The sequence below is a fragment of the Ambystoma mexicanum genome, chromosome 1p, assembly GCF_040938575.1.
Source record: "Ambystoma mexicanum isolate Mex_15411 chromosome 1p, UKY_AmexF1_1, whole genome shotgun sequence".
Taxonomy (NCBI): Eukaryota; Metazoa; Chordata; class Amphibia; order Caudata; family Ambystomatidae; genus Ambystoma; species Ambystoma mexicanum.
This window is the reverse complement of record NC_090921.1, coordinates 532602756-532622488: the sequence shown is the minus strand read 5'-3', so window position 1 is coordinate 532622488 and position 19733 is coordinate 532602756. Positions and strand designations below refer to the sequence as shown.

At 46.8% G+C, this 19733-nt stretch overlaps 1 protein-coding gene across 3 annotated transcripts in view; it reads left to right on the top strand.

The window, feature by feature from the left end:
• The window catches only part of HMG20B (high mobility group 20B), a 156991-nt gene that overhangs the window by 50930 nt on the left and 86328 nt on the right, over positions 1 to 19733 (top strand). For all 3 annotated transcript variants that reach the window (XM_069649441.1, XM_069649439.1, XM_069649440.1), the window contains one exon: positions 12039 to 12159. In XM_069649441.1, coding sequence (XP_069505542.1) covers positions 12039 to 12159 — 121 coding nt within the window. The remainder of the gene's footprint in view (positions 1 to 12038; positions 12160 to 19733) is intronic.

Sequence of the window (19733 nt, the reverse complement as noted above, 5' to 3'; positions counted from 1 at the left end):
TGCGTGCCAAACCAGTTTTTGTCCCTTAGTTTGTTTTGTCTTTGGCAGGATTCACTGGTGAAGCCCGCCTCTTGCACCAGCGTTTCAGGCAGGGGAGGAAGCGAGGGAGGTTCCCGAAAACTCCATGTGCTTAGTCTCCTTGGTTGCAGGAATGCACACAAAGTTGATTGGCCGGCTGGCTGTCCTCGGAGGACAGACACCCTGCTGTGTGTGTGACAGCTAGGCTGCAAATGAATGAGAGAGAGTTGCATAAAAGGCAAGGTCTTTTGCAAGGAAGTTAGCGTCAACCACTGGGCGAAGGAACCAAAGAAGAAACTGGAAGAGAAGCTTGCTGCGCCCTCCTGTACCATTGGTTTGCCCGGTGAAGCCCTGCTGCAGTGCTGAAGCTCCATATTTCGAATCGACTAGAGAAGCCCTGAACAGACGACTTCTTTCCTTCGGTTGGTGGGACCAACTGACCCTAAGACTAACTTGACTGGAACCCCTCTCCCTGCTGGCTGTACTTCTTTGCTGCTTCTGGAACCAAGTGCCAGGGGACAGGAACACCAGAGTCAAGTGCATTGCTTTTAAGCCGGATATGAGCTCCAGGATGATCTTCCGGAATCCCTCGAAGCAGGATTGCCCAAACCTGAGCCACCGCAACAGAGTGCTGAACCCCAGAAGCAAGGGGAGCCCATAAGGTGCCCAAGAACCACAGTGGTGCTATTTGCGAGTAGCTGAAACCGTGAAGTGCAGCTGATCTGAATTGTGCCCATTGCTGCCGCCGACCTTCAAACCGTAGTGCAGGAGTTCCCAGACGTCCTTCCTCTTGTCCCCACAACTGAGGCCCAGGAACAACAGGATCTGCAGGACTACAACAGGAACAGAAGCCAGCTGGATCCCTTTCTTCATACTCAAGGTACTGTGTAACGAGGGGTACTTTCCTCTGGTTGTGTGTGGCTTGCTGGTTCTCACTGGAGACTATTTGCTGCTTTTTACAGAGTTGGTTGCGTCTTTGCTTCTCACAAGCCTCCCAGCTTGTGGCCCAACAGTTATTATTTTTGCTACACAACTCTCTTTTGTGTTATTTACAAGAAGTGCCTCAGCTCTCCTAGACTTTGCTCAACTGCCATTGGCTGTGCTGGCTCCCTGTAGACTCTTCTTGCCCTCTGACCTTGTGTTGCTCTGTCCCTCAATAAGTCATGCGTAACTTACTTGTATAGCTGGGAAAGGGTTAACCTATATTTCATTGGGGGATTGTATGGAGAAACTTGTTGACCATTGTTTCCTTCCCTAACCTTTCCCTTTTTCCACAACTTCAGTATTGCATTTAAGTGTAAAGTGATATATCAATGTCCACAGTATCCTAGCTATTGAAGTTACCTCGGGGTATAGGAAGTGCGTGTGTGACATCTCAAAAGGGTATCTACTTACGTAACTGAAACTGAAGGAGTGTATTTTTGAAGTGTATTTTATTGTTGCCAATTGCTCCCCTTCTAAAGAAGGCTTATTTTAAAACGGACTGTAATAAATAATTATTTAATCAAGAAACCTTGAGTATAAGTAAATCACTATGAATCTCTATGTTGCAACCCTACAGCTCGCATTGACCCCTCTTGAGATAAGCCTGGCTGCTTAGTCACTCTACCAACTTGTGTAGTACAGGCCTATACCAAAGGTTAGGTTCCCTATTGCCAAGAGGACACGGCTGGTGTAGTCTCCCACAGTGTTATTACATACAATTTTGCCTAACACACAGTTGGGGAGGAGGAGGAGGGGTGGGTGGGTTGGTCCCAAAAGTAAAGCAAGTCCACTCAATTATACCAGACATAATATACTGTGATATATATATTTCTGAGTCTTGTGGAATCTGCTTAGATCGCATGCTGTGCATAGGCTCACATCTAGTGGAAGCTGCGACTCGAAAAGGGACGTCGGTGTGCCAGTTATACTATCCCTAGTGTGATCTCCACTGTAGCCATGATCCCTCACGCATCTAGGTCCCTCATAGTTTTTTTTTTCTACCATTCTATGCGGATGCGTATAGCGGAGTTCCTTTTGGCATAAAGCCATTGACTATTTAACATTAGCGATAGTATTTCTTTCTGTCCTTTCACCGACCTCCGAAACACCACGCCGGTGAAGACCAAGAAACTGCCCACCGAAGACGACCGCAATGGACCGTTCAGCCTTGGAAGGCCGTCCCGGGCCTCGGCCCAGACAGTAGGGAGAGAGGGGGGAGGCCATTTTAGGATGTATATACTCCTCTTCCTACACTTTGGCCCAGCTGCCATAGCCTGTAATTATGGAAAATACACCTTTTAAATTCTGCCCCAAGTGTAATCGCAAATTCCAGTGGGTAGACAAACACTTAGTTTGTAACTTGTGTCTCCCTAGAGACCATGTCGAAACGTCTTGTCGAGTGTGCAGGCTCTTCAAGCCAAAGACGTTAAAGCACTGCTCCATGAAACGCTGGGCCCACTGCGCCAAGCAGCTTGAGGCCATGGAGGAAGAAGGTGCCTTTAGCGTTGGCAGCAACGCCGTCCTTTTGGACGGCGAGGGCGACAGACTAACTCCAGGTACTCAAGCGCAGGCCCCCGACCCCGTCGGACAGGCCGGCGGCCATGTTGTGGGCACTACACCCGGTGGCGGTAGCGCTACAAAGACCACACCACTAAGCACATAAGCCCAGGTCGAGACTCGACACATGGGTCAAGTGTTCGACAACCAGGGAAAGGTCCGCTGAGTCCCAGTCCTCTGGGAAATCTTGCTCGAGATCGCCACACGACAGGGCCCAACCGTCGAAAAGACGGCAAGGGTGTCGCTCGCAAAACTCCCTCTGAAGGTCGATCGTCTGTGGACAAGGCCTCAGACCTACCCACATTCAAAACTCGACGCTCAGCATCAGATAAGGTGGCAGGCCCCATAAAGTCAGTTAAACACTCCTCTGGGCCCTGGGGGCTGGGAGGACCATGACAAGAAGACCTCAAAAACTCATAGGGACAAGGAAAAATACCTCAGAAAGAAAAGTCTAGAGAATTCAGGCCTTAGAAAAACCTAGAGAATCTAGGCCTAAAGTGGTACCTCACACAGGTTAGGATTTAGGACTTTCCCCTCAATCTGTGGTAATCCCAAATTCCAAAGAATGGTCTTCACAAGACGTTGACGGCGTAATGATGACCTTCATGGCCAATTCTTTCGAGAAAAAGCCTGATTACCTTCAGAGCTTCAACTCCACTCCCCCCACCACAGCTCTATCTGGTTCTCAAGCCTCTGCCTTACCTACTCAAACCCCTTCTAAGAGGTCTCGTTCGAATGTTCCTTTACAGCGTACATTCATCTCTGTGACCCAGAATCAGACCAAGAAGATCTCTCGTTTTGTAGAGGCAGCTGACCCTCAGTTTATTGATGAGGATACAGCCGACCCTTATTATGGGGATGACGAGGACCAAGAGGCTGGCCAAGAAGCCAATATGTACCCTATCGATTCCCCTCTTAACTAAGACACTCCAGCTGTTGATTCTCATATTGATAATCAACCCCTCCTTAATGAGGTGCTAGCCAAGGCGGCTGAGCACTTTCAGATTGACACCCAGGAGGTACAGGAGGATAAAGACTTTGCAGAACAAATCCTGGGGGACAAGAAGACGGTAGCACAGTTCATCCCGCTACTGAAATCAGTGCAGCGCAGAATACAACCATCCTTAGAAGCACCTAACCTCACACGGGCTGTAAACCGTTGTGTAGAGAAATTATTCAGACCTGCACCTACAGACCCATTATATATTAGAGGGCAGCTGAAACCAGACTCATTAGTTGTGACTTGAACTAGGAAGATAGCGGGCACACTCCTTGCTTCCTCTGAGACTCCTCCCGACAAGGAGAGCAAGAGGATCTACGCCATGGGTAGGAAAGTCGCCTCCTCTGCAGTTTATCAGACAAGAATAGCGAACAATGCAACACTTTACAAGTGGGAAGAAATTTCAGCTTTACTTTCATCTGCCCCAGAGTCCCTAAAGTCCCAGCTAGCACAAGTGGCTACAGAGGGGAGGGCTGTCTCTACCTGTCTTCTTAAGACCAACTTTGACGCGGCGGACAATGCCGGAAGAGTCATTGCGCAGGGGACTGTTATTAAGAGGCATGCATGGCTGTGCCAGTCAGGGTTCAGACCAGAGACACAGGCCACCCTGATAAACATGCCAGTTGAACCAAATGTGATTTTCGTTAAGGCCGTAGAAGACGCCCTTAAGACTGCAAAGGACAAGTATGACACTCTTAAATCTTTGGGTCAACTATCCAACAAACCTCCCGGGCATAGGGGTAATGGCAATTTCTGCCGTTTGAGGCCAAATCTCTCAACGAGGATCCAACTACAGTCAGGGCCAAGGTTCCACCTGGGGAAATAATCAAAGCCAATCCTTCCAGAGATATCCTAGAGGACACCGCAGGGGTCGTGGTCGGGGAAGAGGCCCTACTCGAGGTGGCACATCACCTCCCAAACAGTGACATTGCGCTTCAGGTGCCTTCCCATGCTTCTCCAGTAGGACGATGCATTTCCAGCTTCACCCACGCATGGGAGGGAATCACCTCAGATGGGTGCTGTCCACAGTAGCAGGCGGATACTGTATAGAACTTCTCCAACGTCCCCACGACCACCCACCACGACAGAAGACCCACTCAGAAGAACATCAGCATATACTCCTCAAAGAGATATCCACACTTCTATTAAAGGACGCCATCAAAGTCGTCCCGCCCAACCAGGTAAACAGGGGTATTTATTCAACTTTCTTCCTTGTGCCAAAGAAAGATCTAACAGTGCATGCAGTATTAGATTTGCGCCCTGCAAACAAGTATGTCAAGCCACAAAAGTTCTGCATGACTACGCTACAAGAGGTAATCCCTCTACTAAAAAGGGATTACATGGCAACAATGGATATGAAAGATGCCCATTTTCATATTTCAATATTCTCAGTGCACAGCAGATTCTTGCCTTTAAAGATGGCGAACCAGCACTACCAATTCAAGGTGCTGCCCTTCGGAATAGCCTTGGCTCCAAGGGTATTCACAAAGGTACTGGCGGTGGTGGCAGCGCACCTGCGCAGGGAGGCAATCCCAGTGTACCCATACCTGGATGACTGTCTCATTACAGGGGAATCCCCCCTAATTTGCAGACAAAACATTCAGAGTACAATCAACCTTCTCTTTCAATTGGGCTTCTAAATCAACAAGAAAAAGTCAAGCCTAGAGCCAAGCACTTCAAAACAGTTCCTATGAGCTGTCTAAAACACATAAGAGGGGTTGGTCTTTCCATCAGTGGAAAGAGTACAAAATGTGTTACTGCAAATACCACATTATCAGGCCAGCCGCCAGATAAGGGTGCGCAAAGGGTATCTGGTCTTTGCATCTAATGCCATTCCATCGAATTTTTTTCCATCTAAAAACTTTGCATCTAATGCATATTTTTTGGGGGTAAAGGGTTAATTTTTGTTTAAGTGCATTATAAAGATTAAAAAACGGGGGTTAGGGGTAGGACCCCCCCAAAAAACAAAAAAGAATGCATTAGATGCAAAGTTTTTAGATGGAAAAAATTAGATGGAATGGCCTTAGATGCAATGGCATTAGATGGAAAGACCATAAACCGTATGCGTTTAATATGCATGATGGCATCCTGCATTTACCTGAGATCCCATCCGCACTTGCGCACGTGTCCCATGCAAGAGTGGTTGGCGAAACACTGGTCAGTGGGACGATCTAGTGGTCGTTTCGCCAACACTTGTACAGAATCTTCGCTGGTGGACAAGGGAAAATCTAACAAAAGGAAAACCCTTCTACGATCCAGAGGTGCAGGCGGTTGTCACGACAGATGCCTCACTGGCGGGGTGGGTGGTCTATCTACCTTCACTACACAGCTCAGTGTCGGTGGTCTCGCACTGTAGCTCAGAACCACATCAATCTGCTAGAACTTCTGGCAGTATTCAAAGCCCTTCACGCATTTGAACCCCATTTAACAAACTTATCTGCGCAGCTCCTAACAGACAGCACTACAGCAATGTTTTATATCAACAAACGGGGGTACACGTTCTCCAAATCTATCCAAACTTGCGCAGAAAATTTGGAAATGGGCACTCAAATGGAAGATGTTCCTTTCGTCACAACATGTTCCAGGGGAACTCAAATCTCTAGCGGACTCATTGAGCAGAGACCCCCCTACCAGAGGAACAAGCGTGGCGTCTACACGAAGGAATCGTAGAACACCTCTTCTCTCAATGGGGTTTCCCCACTATAGACTTAATCGCCACAAGCGAAAACAGTCAATGCCCAGACTTCGCGTCCAGGTTCCCCCAGCCAGGCTACAAGGGGAACGCCCTATGGATGAACAGGTCAGGGAAATTTGCTTACGCTTTCCCCCCCAACACCTCTGATGAGGAAAGTGGTGAACAAGATAAACAAGGAACCAATGGCGCTTATCCTAGTTGCTCCTATGTGGGCAAGACAACCATAGAATCCGCATGTGCGATCCCATCAAACTCCTGTGCCAGTACAACCTACTCACCCAGCACGAGGGACTAAAAGTGCACCCGCAGCCGCACTCAATTAACTTGGCAGCACGGCTCCTGAGGTCAGAGTTCGGCTATCTCAACCTGCCTCAGAGATGCATGGATATCTTGAAAGAATCAAGAAAACCAAACACTAGACACTGTTACTTTGACAAATGGAGAAGATTTGTAATTTGGTACCAGTCTAAAAGATCAACCCCATAGAATGTACCCCATCCCACATTCTAACTTATATGCTCCATTTGCTAGATGCAGGGTTAGTATTCGACTCCCTAAAGGTCCACCTGGCAGCTTTGTCAGCCTTCACCACCTCTCATAATAAGGTCTCATGTTGGAAAGTACTGGTCATCAAGGCATTTATGGAAGGATTAAAGATATTCCACCCTCCAATTTTGAACCCGCCGCCAGGTTGGGACCTCATTGTGGTACTCGCTAAACTCATGAGACCCCCTTTCAAGCCCATTCACAAGTCTAGTCTCAAACACCTGACTTATAAAACTGCCTTCTTGGTGGCTATCACCTCCATAAGAAAAGTTTGTCAATTTCAAGCATTGTCAGTTCAGGATCCTTTCTTTGTTGTACACAAAGACAAGCTGTTTTTACGTACTCGCCCTAGGTTGTCCCCTAAATTCATCTCCAAATTTAATGTAAACCAGTCAATTGAGCTACTGGCTTTCTTCCAGGAACCCAACAGCTCAGCTGAGGTAAAACTCCACACACTAGATGTGAGGAGAGCGGTCCTCTACTACATAGACAAGACCAGACCGCTAAGAAATACAGATCAATTGTTTGTCTCCATAGCACCAGGCAGAGAAGGTGACCACATTTCTAATAATGCCATCTCTAGGTGGATAGTCAGATGTGTATCCAACTGTGCGCTTCCCTATCAGATAAAACACTGCCTTTTACGCCCAGAGCTCACTCCACTAGAGGCACAGGAGCCACTCTAGCTTTCATTGCAAATGTCACTTTAGCCAGTATTTGCAAAGCAGCTACATGGAGCTCTGTACATACTTTCACTCAGCACTACTGCATTGACACGCATTCCAAGACACATACACAAGTGGGACAAGCAGTTCTAAGACATTTATTCGCTCATGAACCTTCTCACATCCCACCTCCTTCTTGCACTGCTCTCTAATCTATGCACAGCATGTGATGTAAGCAGATTCCGCAAGCCTCAGAAGGGATACATTACTCACTGTAATCGTATTTCTGATGCTTGTATCTGCTTAGATTCACATGCGACCCACCCTTCCTCCCCTCGGAGAGAAGGTGCATGGATGCCTATGAGCTTGTTTGATACAACTGTACTCCCGCTACACCTCATGTCATAAAAATAACAATCTGAGGGATCTAGACGCATGAGGGATCATGGGTAGAGTGGAGGTCACACTAAGGATAGTATTACTGGCACGCCCTGTCGACGTCCCTTTTTGAGTTTCGAAAACAACTGTAATACTTTGCAGCTTCCACTAGATGTCGGCCTATGCACAGCATGTGAATCTAAGCGGATACAAGCATCAGAAATAAGATTACGGTGATTAATGTATCATATCAAAATTACAGCACTGTGGCTGTATTGATCAGTTTACCCATAGAAAGAAATATGTGGCCACTAGTGGTTTATGTAACACTATTACGTCTTATATAGTACTTCCTGTAGTACAGAGTGAACTGCAATGAATTTATTATATTCAAATGTATCCCAGTTGTTGTACTAAAAATTCCAGGGCCGCATTAAAGAGCTGGGGATGAAGATCTCAGTTCAGGTAAGTTTCCAAACGTTTCCCCATTGGAAACAGTGTGGCCAGATCTCATGGTTCTGGAGAAAATGTTTACCCTGTAGATGCCGCAGAAGAGGCAGCCAGCCAGAAGGGACAACTAAGATGTGTTCCAACCCAGGATTTAGTAGCCAGCAGGGCTGATTGGTGAAGGAGCACAAAGCCCTTTTCAGAGAATGGAAGTTAATGGTGGGAGGGTAGGCAAACCTCAAAACCCCACTGGCACCAGGCCCATGGGACCCCCGCATCTAGAACCAATTACAGAGACGACACCAAGGAGCAAGTACTCTTGCTGCTAGTTGGAGACCATTCGATCAAGGAGCGGTACATGCACTGGCGAGTTTGTGTGTTTGGTTTAGCCATGGCTGGGGACTTGAGCCCATAACCTAGCAATGATCCAGATTGAAGGAGCAACAAACTGGATACCTAGGAGGGTGGAAAGAGCAACATCGTAGTGGAAGAATTTGAACAGGGATTTGGGTCCCCTCACGAGAGCAGGAAAGGGGTCAGCCAGCCAACAATAAATGTTCCCACCAAATGGGCACCAACAGGAGGTGAGACAGGACGTCACAACAAACTGAACAGAGGTGGAGCAGCGGCAAGACAATTAATTCCTTTATCAGGAAGACTCCCCACAGTTGGACCAGAAGAATGCAGCACCGCAGAGTAGGAAGATGTTCCACAAAGGAACAGACGGTCCAGCAACCCAAGGCAACGACAGGAATCAAAGGAAGATCCCAGGATGGTCTTCCACTAGCAGCGGCCCACCTTTAATAGTCTTCCATGAGTTCAGTAACTGGTCCTGGGAGAATAAACTCTCTCTCAATGATTACACATTCATTTAGGGGCTGGCCTAGGACAGCCCACAGTCACTTCATAGGCTGGTCCTAAAAATCACAACACCCAGTCAATCGCTCACCCATTGGATGTAGATTGCACAGTCTAGAGGACGTTTAACCTTTTAAAATGAGGAACATGACCAAGCATATCTGCTTGGTAGGCAAATATGAGCAATCGGCCAACAAAGAATGGTCCCACGTCAGGGGCAATGGTTGATGATAACCCAGGACTAGATGAGAGAAAGCTTGGATTCTCCCCAACTCAGAGCTTGGTCAATGAGAATTTTGTGGCCCAACATGGGATGGGTAGTCCAGCCAACAACGAAAAACTTGTAATAGGAGGGGGTGCAGCCATGAAAGGATGTCCAGTGGCCAAAAGAAGAAACCACAGCATGAAAAAAAAGACGAAGACCCAACCAGTACGGGCAAATCTGGTCCTTAAAGTCAGGGGCTCATCTTTTGAAGCATCCTCCAACAATTATGTTAAGAAACTGAGGAATGGGCAGAGTCTCCCTTAAATATGAACATTCATTTATGGGCTGCCTTGAACTTTGCTCGCACATCAGACAGACACGCCATGATTATGGCAGCCATCCAAATTCTCAACCTAGTCTCCATCCACACAGGATGTGTACTTATTCTGTCTGTTGCAGGAAACTAGCTAGAGCCAGTTTAAACCACTATAAAGCATACAGGCCTCTGCTCATGGTGAGATCATGTGAGCACAAATCCCATTTTAGGCCTGCCTCATGATCCCCATGTACAAGGGGATGGTCCAAAACAAAATGGTTGGGTGTAGAACTTGAAATAATACAGTACCCCAACAGGTACCATACTGGTGCATTGGGCTACTAAAGTGGCTGTTACCCTGGGGAAGCAAAAACAAAATCTCAGCTGCTACCAGTCTACTCCACACCACCGCTCTAGAACCAAAATGTAGTTCTTAAAAGCACCTTTGTCCTAGGAATTAAATGGGCTATCAAAGGACAGTGTACAAAAAAGGTTTACTGTGGAAACCAAAAGGGGGGGGGGGGGGGGAGTGTAAGAGTCCCAGGAGAACCCCAGAAATGGAATTCTGCTCTAACATGGGGTGCTTTAAAAAGCCCTAATGCCCTGGAAGCCATATGGACTATAATGACAACACGCAAGAAAAAGGATTGCATTGGTAAGGGCACATCATAGAATTCGTCGTTTTTCCATGCCCCAACCCACCCACGCCCCCAAATACACTACAGAAAAGATAACTGAAACCATACAAGCTAGCAAAGTGTTTAGGGGCTAGAGAATGTAAGGGAGCCAGAACCCCCAAAATTAAATTATGCACGAACAGCAATTAACAGACCCCATCCCAATTTCCTCCATCACAGAATTTCACCCGAGAGAAGAAATAAATGTGCTAGATTTCCTCCCGAACCTGGACTTCGAATGCAGGCATGGATTCAAACATTCTGCTTTGAATTCTCGAGTATACTAGATCCTCTACTTGGTCACTTGGTCACATATGACTGTTCCTCCCCAGGGCTATCAACAGTTACATTGCATGGTGTATTATGGACTGCCTTTTCTATTGTTTCTCCCTCAGGAAGGTTTGCTCCATCTGAGGGGGCTACAGTCTCATCTGGCTGGGGCAAAATATGCTGCTTTTCAGCCGCATGTTCCCTTTGGAGCGCCTGTGTAAAGTAGCTATATGGGCTCTGTCTCATCCCTTCTACATAGACTATTCCATGGACTATGGCTCCAGGGCACACACTGAGTTTGGGCATGCAGTGCTGTGCAATTTATTAGTCTGAACTAGATGCGTATGATTATTCTCTTTCCATCTTCCTTGTGGTTGTGTGCCTAGTAATTTTCCACACGTGTAGAGGAAAGGGGCTAGATGTAGCAGTAAGAACAAGTTACTCAATGAGTTTCCTACTTTGTTCCTAATCTATATCCCCCTTTCCACTATGTGACCCTCCTTACAGCTCTTTCAAAATATAATGCCCTCACTCGCTACGAGTTCTGGTAAGTCGACCCTGTGAGAGGTACGATGGTGGAGCAGGGCAAAGCATGACCACATTGCACGCTTGTACTTAGTCCTTGTCTTTCTTATAAGTCAATGCTGCTGAGCAGCATGCTCAGCTTCCCTCCGCGCAGGGGACATTGACCCATGAATATGGAGGAAAGGGGAGTATGAAGTAGAAGTAAAGTAATCACTGCAGTGATGAACTTGTTCTGACTTATCGATAGTGATGGATCTTTGAATCACCATAGCATACAAAATGTGGCTTGGTATCGCTACAGAAAATAGTTGGTTACTTTGAAACTTCCCAGCTTCTATAAAGCATAGAAAAGAGGGGATACAACTTTTGGAATTCCCTGATTGCCCTCTACAGAGCTATGGCTAAGTTTCCTGGGATTTAAAGAGTATGGCCTCATAGCTGCTAATTAGTCACTGTGCCAAATGACTTGATTGGCATTCCTAGAATGTACTTTGCTTAATTGACATTCTGGATCTTTGCTTAGTTTGCCAGTAGGGCCTATGGGTGGCTGTGCCAAATCTGTCCTATGCCGTTGGCCAGACCTGGTCTATATTTTGCTGACCGTCTGACGTCAACCGTCTGAAGGTTGGTCCTGTGTTCATTTTTTGTATAGTTGAAGTGGGTTTGTTTTTACATAGCGATTGTTTAGTTGACTGTAGAGATCTGTGTGTAACTGTATATTGATTAAAGTTGTCAGTCGCTTTCTGTCAACAAATGATGGAGGAATTGATGGGTGACTGTTTGATTAGAAACACACACAGGTGACGGTGTTTGATTCCTTGATGGATGCAAGGTCTGTGAGATAGTTATGTGGTGTAGCCTTAAGTCTGGATTTATTGCTGAGCCTTCTGTTTTCAGAGGTACCTGGATGAGGCAGAGCGGGAGAAGCAGCAGTACATGAAGGAGCTGCGCGAGTACCAGCAGTCTGAGGCCTTCAAAATGTGTTCAGAGAAGATCCAGGAAAAGAAGATCAAGAAAGGTTTGCACGCATGTTTACAAATTAAATTACTACTCCCATCTGAAAACCTGCTCTCATTTGTGCCGTACAGCTGGTAAGGGGTTATGAAAATTGTAGTCCTGCATGCAACCAAGCTTGATTGGAAGGGGGCCAATGGTAACAGTAACTGCTATGAATACTTTTTCTGGAGAAGAGCATGAGTCCTGTAGGGATGTGCTAGAGGACGTCTCGCCCGGGAACCGAAGTGGGAGCCATGAATGAGGTTTCCCATTTGAGAGAGAATTTATTTGTAAGTGGCTTTGGAGCGTCCTTTGGGACCATGGGTTTGAACGCTAGTGTCCCCGATTGTAAAACACTATTCATCAACTGAGAAGTGCAGAAAACATAGAGAAGACACACATCTAAAAGCATGATGGGGGAAGTCCTGTTAAGCATAAGGATACCATAGCGTTCCTGCTTTGGATACTCATGGGCTGGCTGTAAGAGGGAAATATCCTTTATTTACTGTACTACGTTACTAAATCACTGCTGCAGCACAGAATATTTATTCTGTCAGGCAGATATCACATACATTTGGGTACTTGAGAATGTATCCTCTACAGACACAGGGCATTGCTCCTTAATTCCACATGTTGCAGCTTAAGCAACAAGTGCAATCTCTGATTGCTTAATGAGCGATTTCTCCTTCCACACACAGTTAGTATCTAATGGTACTGTCAATCCTCTGCATGACCTCATTTTCACTGTTGCCCTACAGGGAGTATACGTGTATATTCCCATGATGGGAACACATGCAGTGTATCTCCTGGCTCTCGATAACTGGGCATAAATGCCAATTAAGGTCTTGCCTAGGTTTCAAGTTGGCCCTTTTATACTTTACAGGCTGCATTGCAGGAGTGACTATGCCATTGTGCAGGAAGAGTATCTCCCTCTTCTTATCTGGAAGACGGTCTCATTACTACGCACTCTTGCACCTTTCTTTTGGGGGAAGGATATCCACAGTTTTACATACTTCACATAGGTGAATTGCTGTGGTGAGACGGGCCTTCCCTTTTTTTTTTTTAAATACCTTTTTTGATTTTCATTTTGCACAAAGAAACATGAACATGTGAAATCCCCGCCCCATCTCCCTCTGCCCTTTCCCAGGTTTTGATTATACTGGTCTCGTTCATCAAAGTGTAAACGTTTGCCCCTACCTGGCCCGTAGCTCTCTTATGCACCTTCATTTCACCTCTTTCGAGCGTATGTATCGTCTCCTCGAAGTCCACAAGACCGGGTTGCCCCCATGTTCCCTCTCCCGCGGATACTTTGTTGGCTGTTCAGAGGTGGGATTGATGACCTCAAATCACCCCCACTAGTTTCATCTTCCTTGGGCACCATGCATTTTTTGAGTCCCTCATAAGGAATTTCATCACATGGTCCCAGTCCATGAGGTATCTCTGGTGTTCGCTCAGGAGAGAGTATGAGACCCACTCCAGGGCAACGAAGTTCCACACTTTGCCCACCGATTCGTGATCCGTAGGTGATTCACCTGATTTCCACTTTTGAGTTACTTGTAAGGGACCCTGCCATTACCAACATCACATACATTTTACGTTGAGCTCTCGTGGGCAGGCTCTCCTATCCCCCCCCCCCTCACAGTCCCATTATGAATAAACCGATATTGCCCTACACCTCCACCCCAGTATTTCTTTTACTGCTCCTTGAATCCTTAAACTAAATGGAAGGACTTTCGGGCATTGACGCCAAATGTGACTCCCAAGTCCCTCCCACACCCCACAACCTCTCCAGGACAGCTTGGATGCTGTCCGATAAATTGCATGTAGTTTAGTCAGGGTAAGGTGCCATTGGTACATCATCTTCGTCCAAATCTCCTGTATCTGTATTGACTTTGCTAGTTTGGGGATATTTTCCCAGAGCCCTACCCATTGCTCTTCTTCAATCTGTTGTCCTGCTTCCCTTTCCCAATTCATAAATCATCTTTCTCCTACTCCTTCTATAATTAGGCCATATATTGCCCCCACTATATGTTTGTCGCCTTTGTTGGAGGTTATACATTTTCCGAATGGGGATAGGTCTCTTATTGCTGCCTCTTTTACCGTGGGGTCAATGTCTCAATTGGGCGTAATGGAATCTTTCCCCTTCTCCCACTCCAAAATCCAATTTACATTGGGTGAAGGATGTTATTTCCCCTCCCTCGAGCATGTCCAGCGTCTTAGAACACCATCCTTCCTGCCATTTGTCAAATCCAGTCCCGCTCATTACCCAGTGTAAATTGCGGGTTCCAAAAAATCGGAGTGATGGGCAGCGGGAAGGTGATGACCTTGGATAGTTGGATAGTTTAACCACTGCGTCCCATGAGTTCCCCACAAGGGTCTCTGTTTCACTACAATACATGTTAGAGGGCTTGTGTACCCTGGCTTTCCAGAGGGCCTCCCTGAGATGTTCCCCCACCACTGCTCTATCCATATGTCTCAATTTCTTCTCCATGATGACTTTAATCTGTGCTGCGTAGTAGTAGGCTTTAAAATACAGTTCTCCCATTTCCCCCTTTTTCCTAGGCATCAACCTCATTCGACTCAAGACTTTTGTTTTTTTGTGATTCCAGATGAAAGCCTTAGTGAGTTTCCGAATAGCCCGATAATACGACATGGGAATCTTTATGGGGAGGGCCATAAACACATATAATAACGTTGGTAAGAGGACCATTTTTCAGGACATTGATTCTTCCCATCCAAGAAATAGTGGACCCCAGTTGTTTAGCATGTTCCTAATGGATACTAATAAAGGGTGGTAATTAGCAGAGAACGAGCGATCTATGGTTTTAGTTATTTGAATTCCCAAGTATTTTATGGTACTGGGAGCCCTTTTTTCCTTTTCCAGCGGTATGGTCAAATTCAATATTTCAGACTTGTTTATATTAATTTTTCGGCCTGCTACCTCTCAGAATTGGGATAAAACCTTATCTAATGCATAAAGGGACTTCCCCGGATTAGTTATTGTTAATAGCATATTGTCAGCAAATGCTGCCACCCCCTTATGTTCCCTGCCACCGAAGGTAATTCCCTGTCTGTCATAGCCCTTATTTTAGCTAACAATGGCGCTAGGTGGATTGCGTGCAGTAATGGGGACAACGGGCAGCCCTGTTTCTTTCCTCGTCACTTCTACGGGATTTGACAGATTACCATTCATCAACAGACACAGGGAGGGTTTGCGATAGATGGCCTTTATAATGGTCATGAATGCTACCCAAAAGCCTGTTTTACTCCTTGTGTGGAATAGGTAGTGCCACTCCACCCTATCAAATGCTTTTTCCGCCTCCAAAGCGAGCATTAGGACTGGTTTGTGTGTTTTTATAGTCTTTGCCAACAAGGTGGGCAATTCTTCGGTGTTGTCATGTGTCTGTCTGCCTCGTATGAAGCCTAACTGATCACGATCTATCAGCTTGGGGAGGTACTTCTCCACACGATTTGCTAGGATCTTAATGTAAATCTCAGTATCTGTGTTGATTAACGCGATTGGTCTATATGAGTCGCATACTGTCACGTCCTTCCCTGGTTTGGGCAATAGTACAACTTTTGCTTCTTCCATTGAAGGTGTAAATCCTGCCTGTGTTCCCAAACTGGTTAAAAAGGAGGGTTAGGTATGGAGTCAGATCTTCCTGAACAGTTTATTGAAGTCAGAGGTCAAGACATCTGGACCAGGGGCTTTGTTGGATGGAGGCGTCAAAGTGACTGTGAACCTCTTCTAGGGTGATATTTTGCTCTAGTTATTCCCTCTCATGTTCCGATATTTTTGGCAAGCAACAGACGTTCAAGTATTCTATTTGGGTCCGATCCTCCGCTTTGTCTGTTTTATATAGATTCGAATAATATTGGGCGAATTCACTTGTAATGTCAGTTAGGTCTGAGCTTTCTATCCGCAGCACACCCCACCTGATGATCTTTAGGATGGTCCTATCTTTTTCCTCCTTTCTTAACATCCTAGCTAGGATCCTATCCACCTTATTCGCTATCATGTAGTACCTCTGTTTGAGGTTCAATAAGTGAAGCTCCGCCCTTCTAGTTTGTAGAACTTCAAGTTTGCCTCCTATATTCCCTTTTTAAGGTCCCCGCTTGACCCATTTGCCAACTTGAGCATTACTATTTTCAATTTGGTTTCCAGGTCTTCCTCTAGGAGTTTTCACTCTTTATCCCTACCGGCCTTTATCGCTATTATATTCCCCCTTATCGTGGCTTCAAATGCATCCCACACTATGAATGGGCTAGTAGCTTTATTTTTGTAATTTTTAAAAAATATTTGATATTTTATTTATATCGCGCTCGTACACAGGTGTTTCAGAGCGGAAAAAATCCTCTCTTCCTTCCCTTAAATCCCCTTACAGGATCTCATTCTTGAAGACATGCAATGGATACTACCATCTCCATAGCCCCGGGGAGTTTAGCCTTCTCTTAATTTTGAAGGTAATGGGAGCATGATCAGATAGTGTTGTTGCGCCCACTTCTAAGTCCTTTACCAGTCCTAACGGGACTTGTGAAACCCAAATATAATCTATTCTTGATGCTGACCTATGGACATGTGAGTAGAAGGTATATCCTTTTGTTTTCCCTCTCATTTCTCTCCAAGCATTTACCAGGGCCAGATTTTCAATTTTCTCTCTGAATTCTTTTGAGGGTTTGTTATGGGAGTGTGAAATTCTTGCGCTTCTGTCCATTTCTGAGTCCCATGCTAAGTTGAAGTTTCCTGTAAGTATTATTCTCCCCTTCGCGAATCCATCCAGTTTATGTAGTGATGATTGTATAAACCCATCTTGATGTGTGTTGGGTGCATAGCCGGTGGCCAGCGTAATGGTCTCCCTTCACCCCTGGAGAATTATGGCTAAAAATCTTCCTCTGGAGTCTTTCTCCACAGCTTTTGTCCTGAGGTCTGAATTATTCCTTACCGCTATTAGAGGCCCCCCCCTTTTTTTTAACCACGTTGTTGGATTTGGCTATAGCCCCTCAGCCTTTTTTTATGCTTATCTTTACCTTGCACATGAGTTTCTTGCAGGGTGATCAGATCTGGATTTTCTTTCGAAAGGAAATGTTCAAGCTTTTTCCTCTTCACTGGCAAGTTTAGACCCTTAACATTTAGTGAAATAACATTCAAGGTTTTATCCCTAGCCGTTTTATAAGGCTTTTCTAAGAGTGGGCAATATTTTGCAAGCGTAAATCTGGCCGCCCCATCCCCCTTCTCCAATCCTTCCCCCCATTCCTCCGATAAGTCTCTACATATTTGCTGGCCCCCATCCCATCTTCGACCCTCCCCTGCACCTCCACCGCCTTCTCCCCCTTTACTGGTTTGGCTCAACCGGCCTCTAGCTCCTCCCAACCCCACACCCCTCCTTGGGGCTAGTTTCCACCCCCTTGCAGGTCGCCCTGACCCATAACACAAACCAAAATTCCCCCTCTCTGCCCCCCACACCGCAATGTTCATGTATTCCCCCCCCTCCCTCCCCTGTGCCTTTTTGTTACATTTTCACGAGCAACAGACTTGCGATTAGATGGAGGAGCCCCTTTCTGGGAGGATGTTGCCCTGCGGGCCCAATGGTCCCCCTTTCCTCATCGTTTGCTTTTTGACTCTTGGGTAGTCCATTCCTATGCCTTCTTTTCATCAGGTCTTTCGTTGGGCCTTGGGCCTCCACGCTGATTGAATCGTCCTCTATTCCCAGGATGCTTGCTCCTTCTTTGATTGATGTGATTCGCCTGTCTGCCCTCGAAATCAAATAGGAGGCCAAAGGGGAAGGGCCATCTGTATTTGATGCCCCTTTTTATTAATTCCTGCAGTCGGGCGCATCATCCTCCTTTTTGTGAGTGTGACCTGGGAAAGATCCTGAAAAAGTTGAACGTTGGAGCCATTGAAGGTGATTTCTCTCTCTCGTCTTGCTGCCTCCACAACTCTTTCTGAACATATTGGTGCATAGCTAACAGAACGTCTCTTGGTCTTGCGCCAGGTTCATTTGCTTTAGGCCCCACTCTATGGACCCGGTCTACTTTGATCCTGGTCAAGTCTACCGCCTCCACCATGTCTGCAAAGATTTTTTTTATGGCCTGAAGCAATTCCTAGTCCCCCACCGTTTCAGGCATAGCTTTAATTCTGATAGCTCGATCGCTTTTCTAAGTCCACAGTTAGAATTTCCAGGTTATGAGTTGCTCTAGGTAGGTGTTCCATCAATTCTTCCATTTTGCGAGAATCAGCTGCCATCTCTTGCAGGGCTTTCTCGTTCGTATCTACTCTCGCTTCAAGCTTGCCCATGCCTCCTTTCACTTCATGCAGCGCCCCTGCCAGGTCTTCTCTCATTTTATGGAATTGTGTTTGTATTGTGTTCGCTATCTTATCCCCTTTTGTTTTTTGCCATTTTGCCTAGGGCAGTTATAGTGTAGCGGTACCAGCCAGGACGGGTGGACCCCCACTGAAGAACCTTCTGTATTTCAGTCCTTATTTTTTGGAAATGGTAAGGGTTAATTCTCAGAGGACCCTTCCCGTAAGTGTTAGACTCCCCAGCTCTCCCCCTCCCCTTCCAATAACAACTCAGCCTTATGCAGGCAGATCTTTGGTCTCTTTTGGAGTCACTGTGGGGCTTTGCAACCTCCTTTTCAAGGAGGGCCTCTTCGCATTTATCCAGATCCCCCTTGGCAATTTCAACACAGGCGACCTTCCCGCTGGTCCGTTACTCCCACCTATATTGTAGGCTGGGGTATTCACCGGTCCTCTGGGCTCGGTGCTTCTCGAGAGCATGCCTTCCGAGTCTCCCACTCGGGACTGGATCCAGGGCCCCCTTGCCATCCCCAGGTAGTAGAGGGGGCCTCCACGCTGCTGTGCCCCTTGGGATGATATCCTGGGCCGCTCCTCCACTTCAAGAACTTTCCTGGTCGCTTCGTTGTGGTCTGGGTCTTCCCTACAGCAGTGGTACTAGACATCCCTGTGAGTGTTTGCTCGGAATTTGGTTCACTGCAGCCCACGAGACGGAGGCCCCAAATCACTTGCCCGGGCATTCAATCACTTCACTGGGGTCCTTCTAACGTGGGCACCGAGTCGGTGTACCCCTACAGGGGAGCAGTGTCCTACCGTTCTCTCTACGCTTCACTGCTGTATCATTACTGCCGGTGCCCGCCTCCCGGCCCGGCTCTTCTTGGTTCCTCTGTTCCTTGCTGGGCTCGGTAGGCCCGGGTGCTCCTAATCTCTGCTTGGGGGGGGCCTCTCAACTTAATGTCGTCTCAATGGCTATTTATGAGCGGGGCGGCCCCGCCTTGGGATTCCTTCTGTCTGTGCTGTTTGCCTGTTGCTTGCTGGATCCGCAGGCCTCGTTTCTGTCGGAGGCGCTCTGGGGGATCCTCCCGTTTCGGTTGCTCATTGCCGAACCAGTGCAGACCCACCTCCCATCTTTTCAGAGTTGTGCCGCATATTGGTCTGTGTGTCAAATATCACCTGGGCAGGGGTGTTTCGGTTTATGTGAGACCTTTCAGTACATGGGGGGAGGTCAGAGAGCACCTCTTCAGTGTTCTCGTGCCAGCGTCCATCTTGGAATCCCGGAGTCTTCCCTTTTGAAGGAGAAA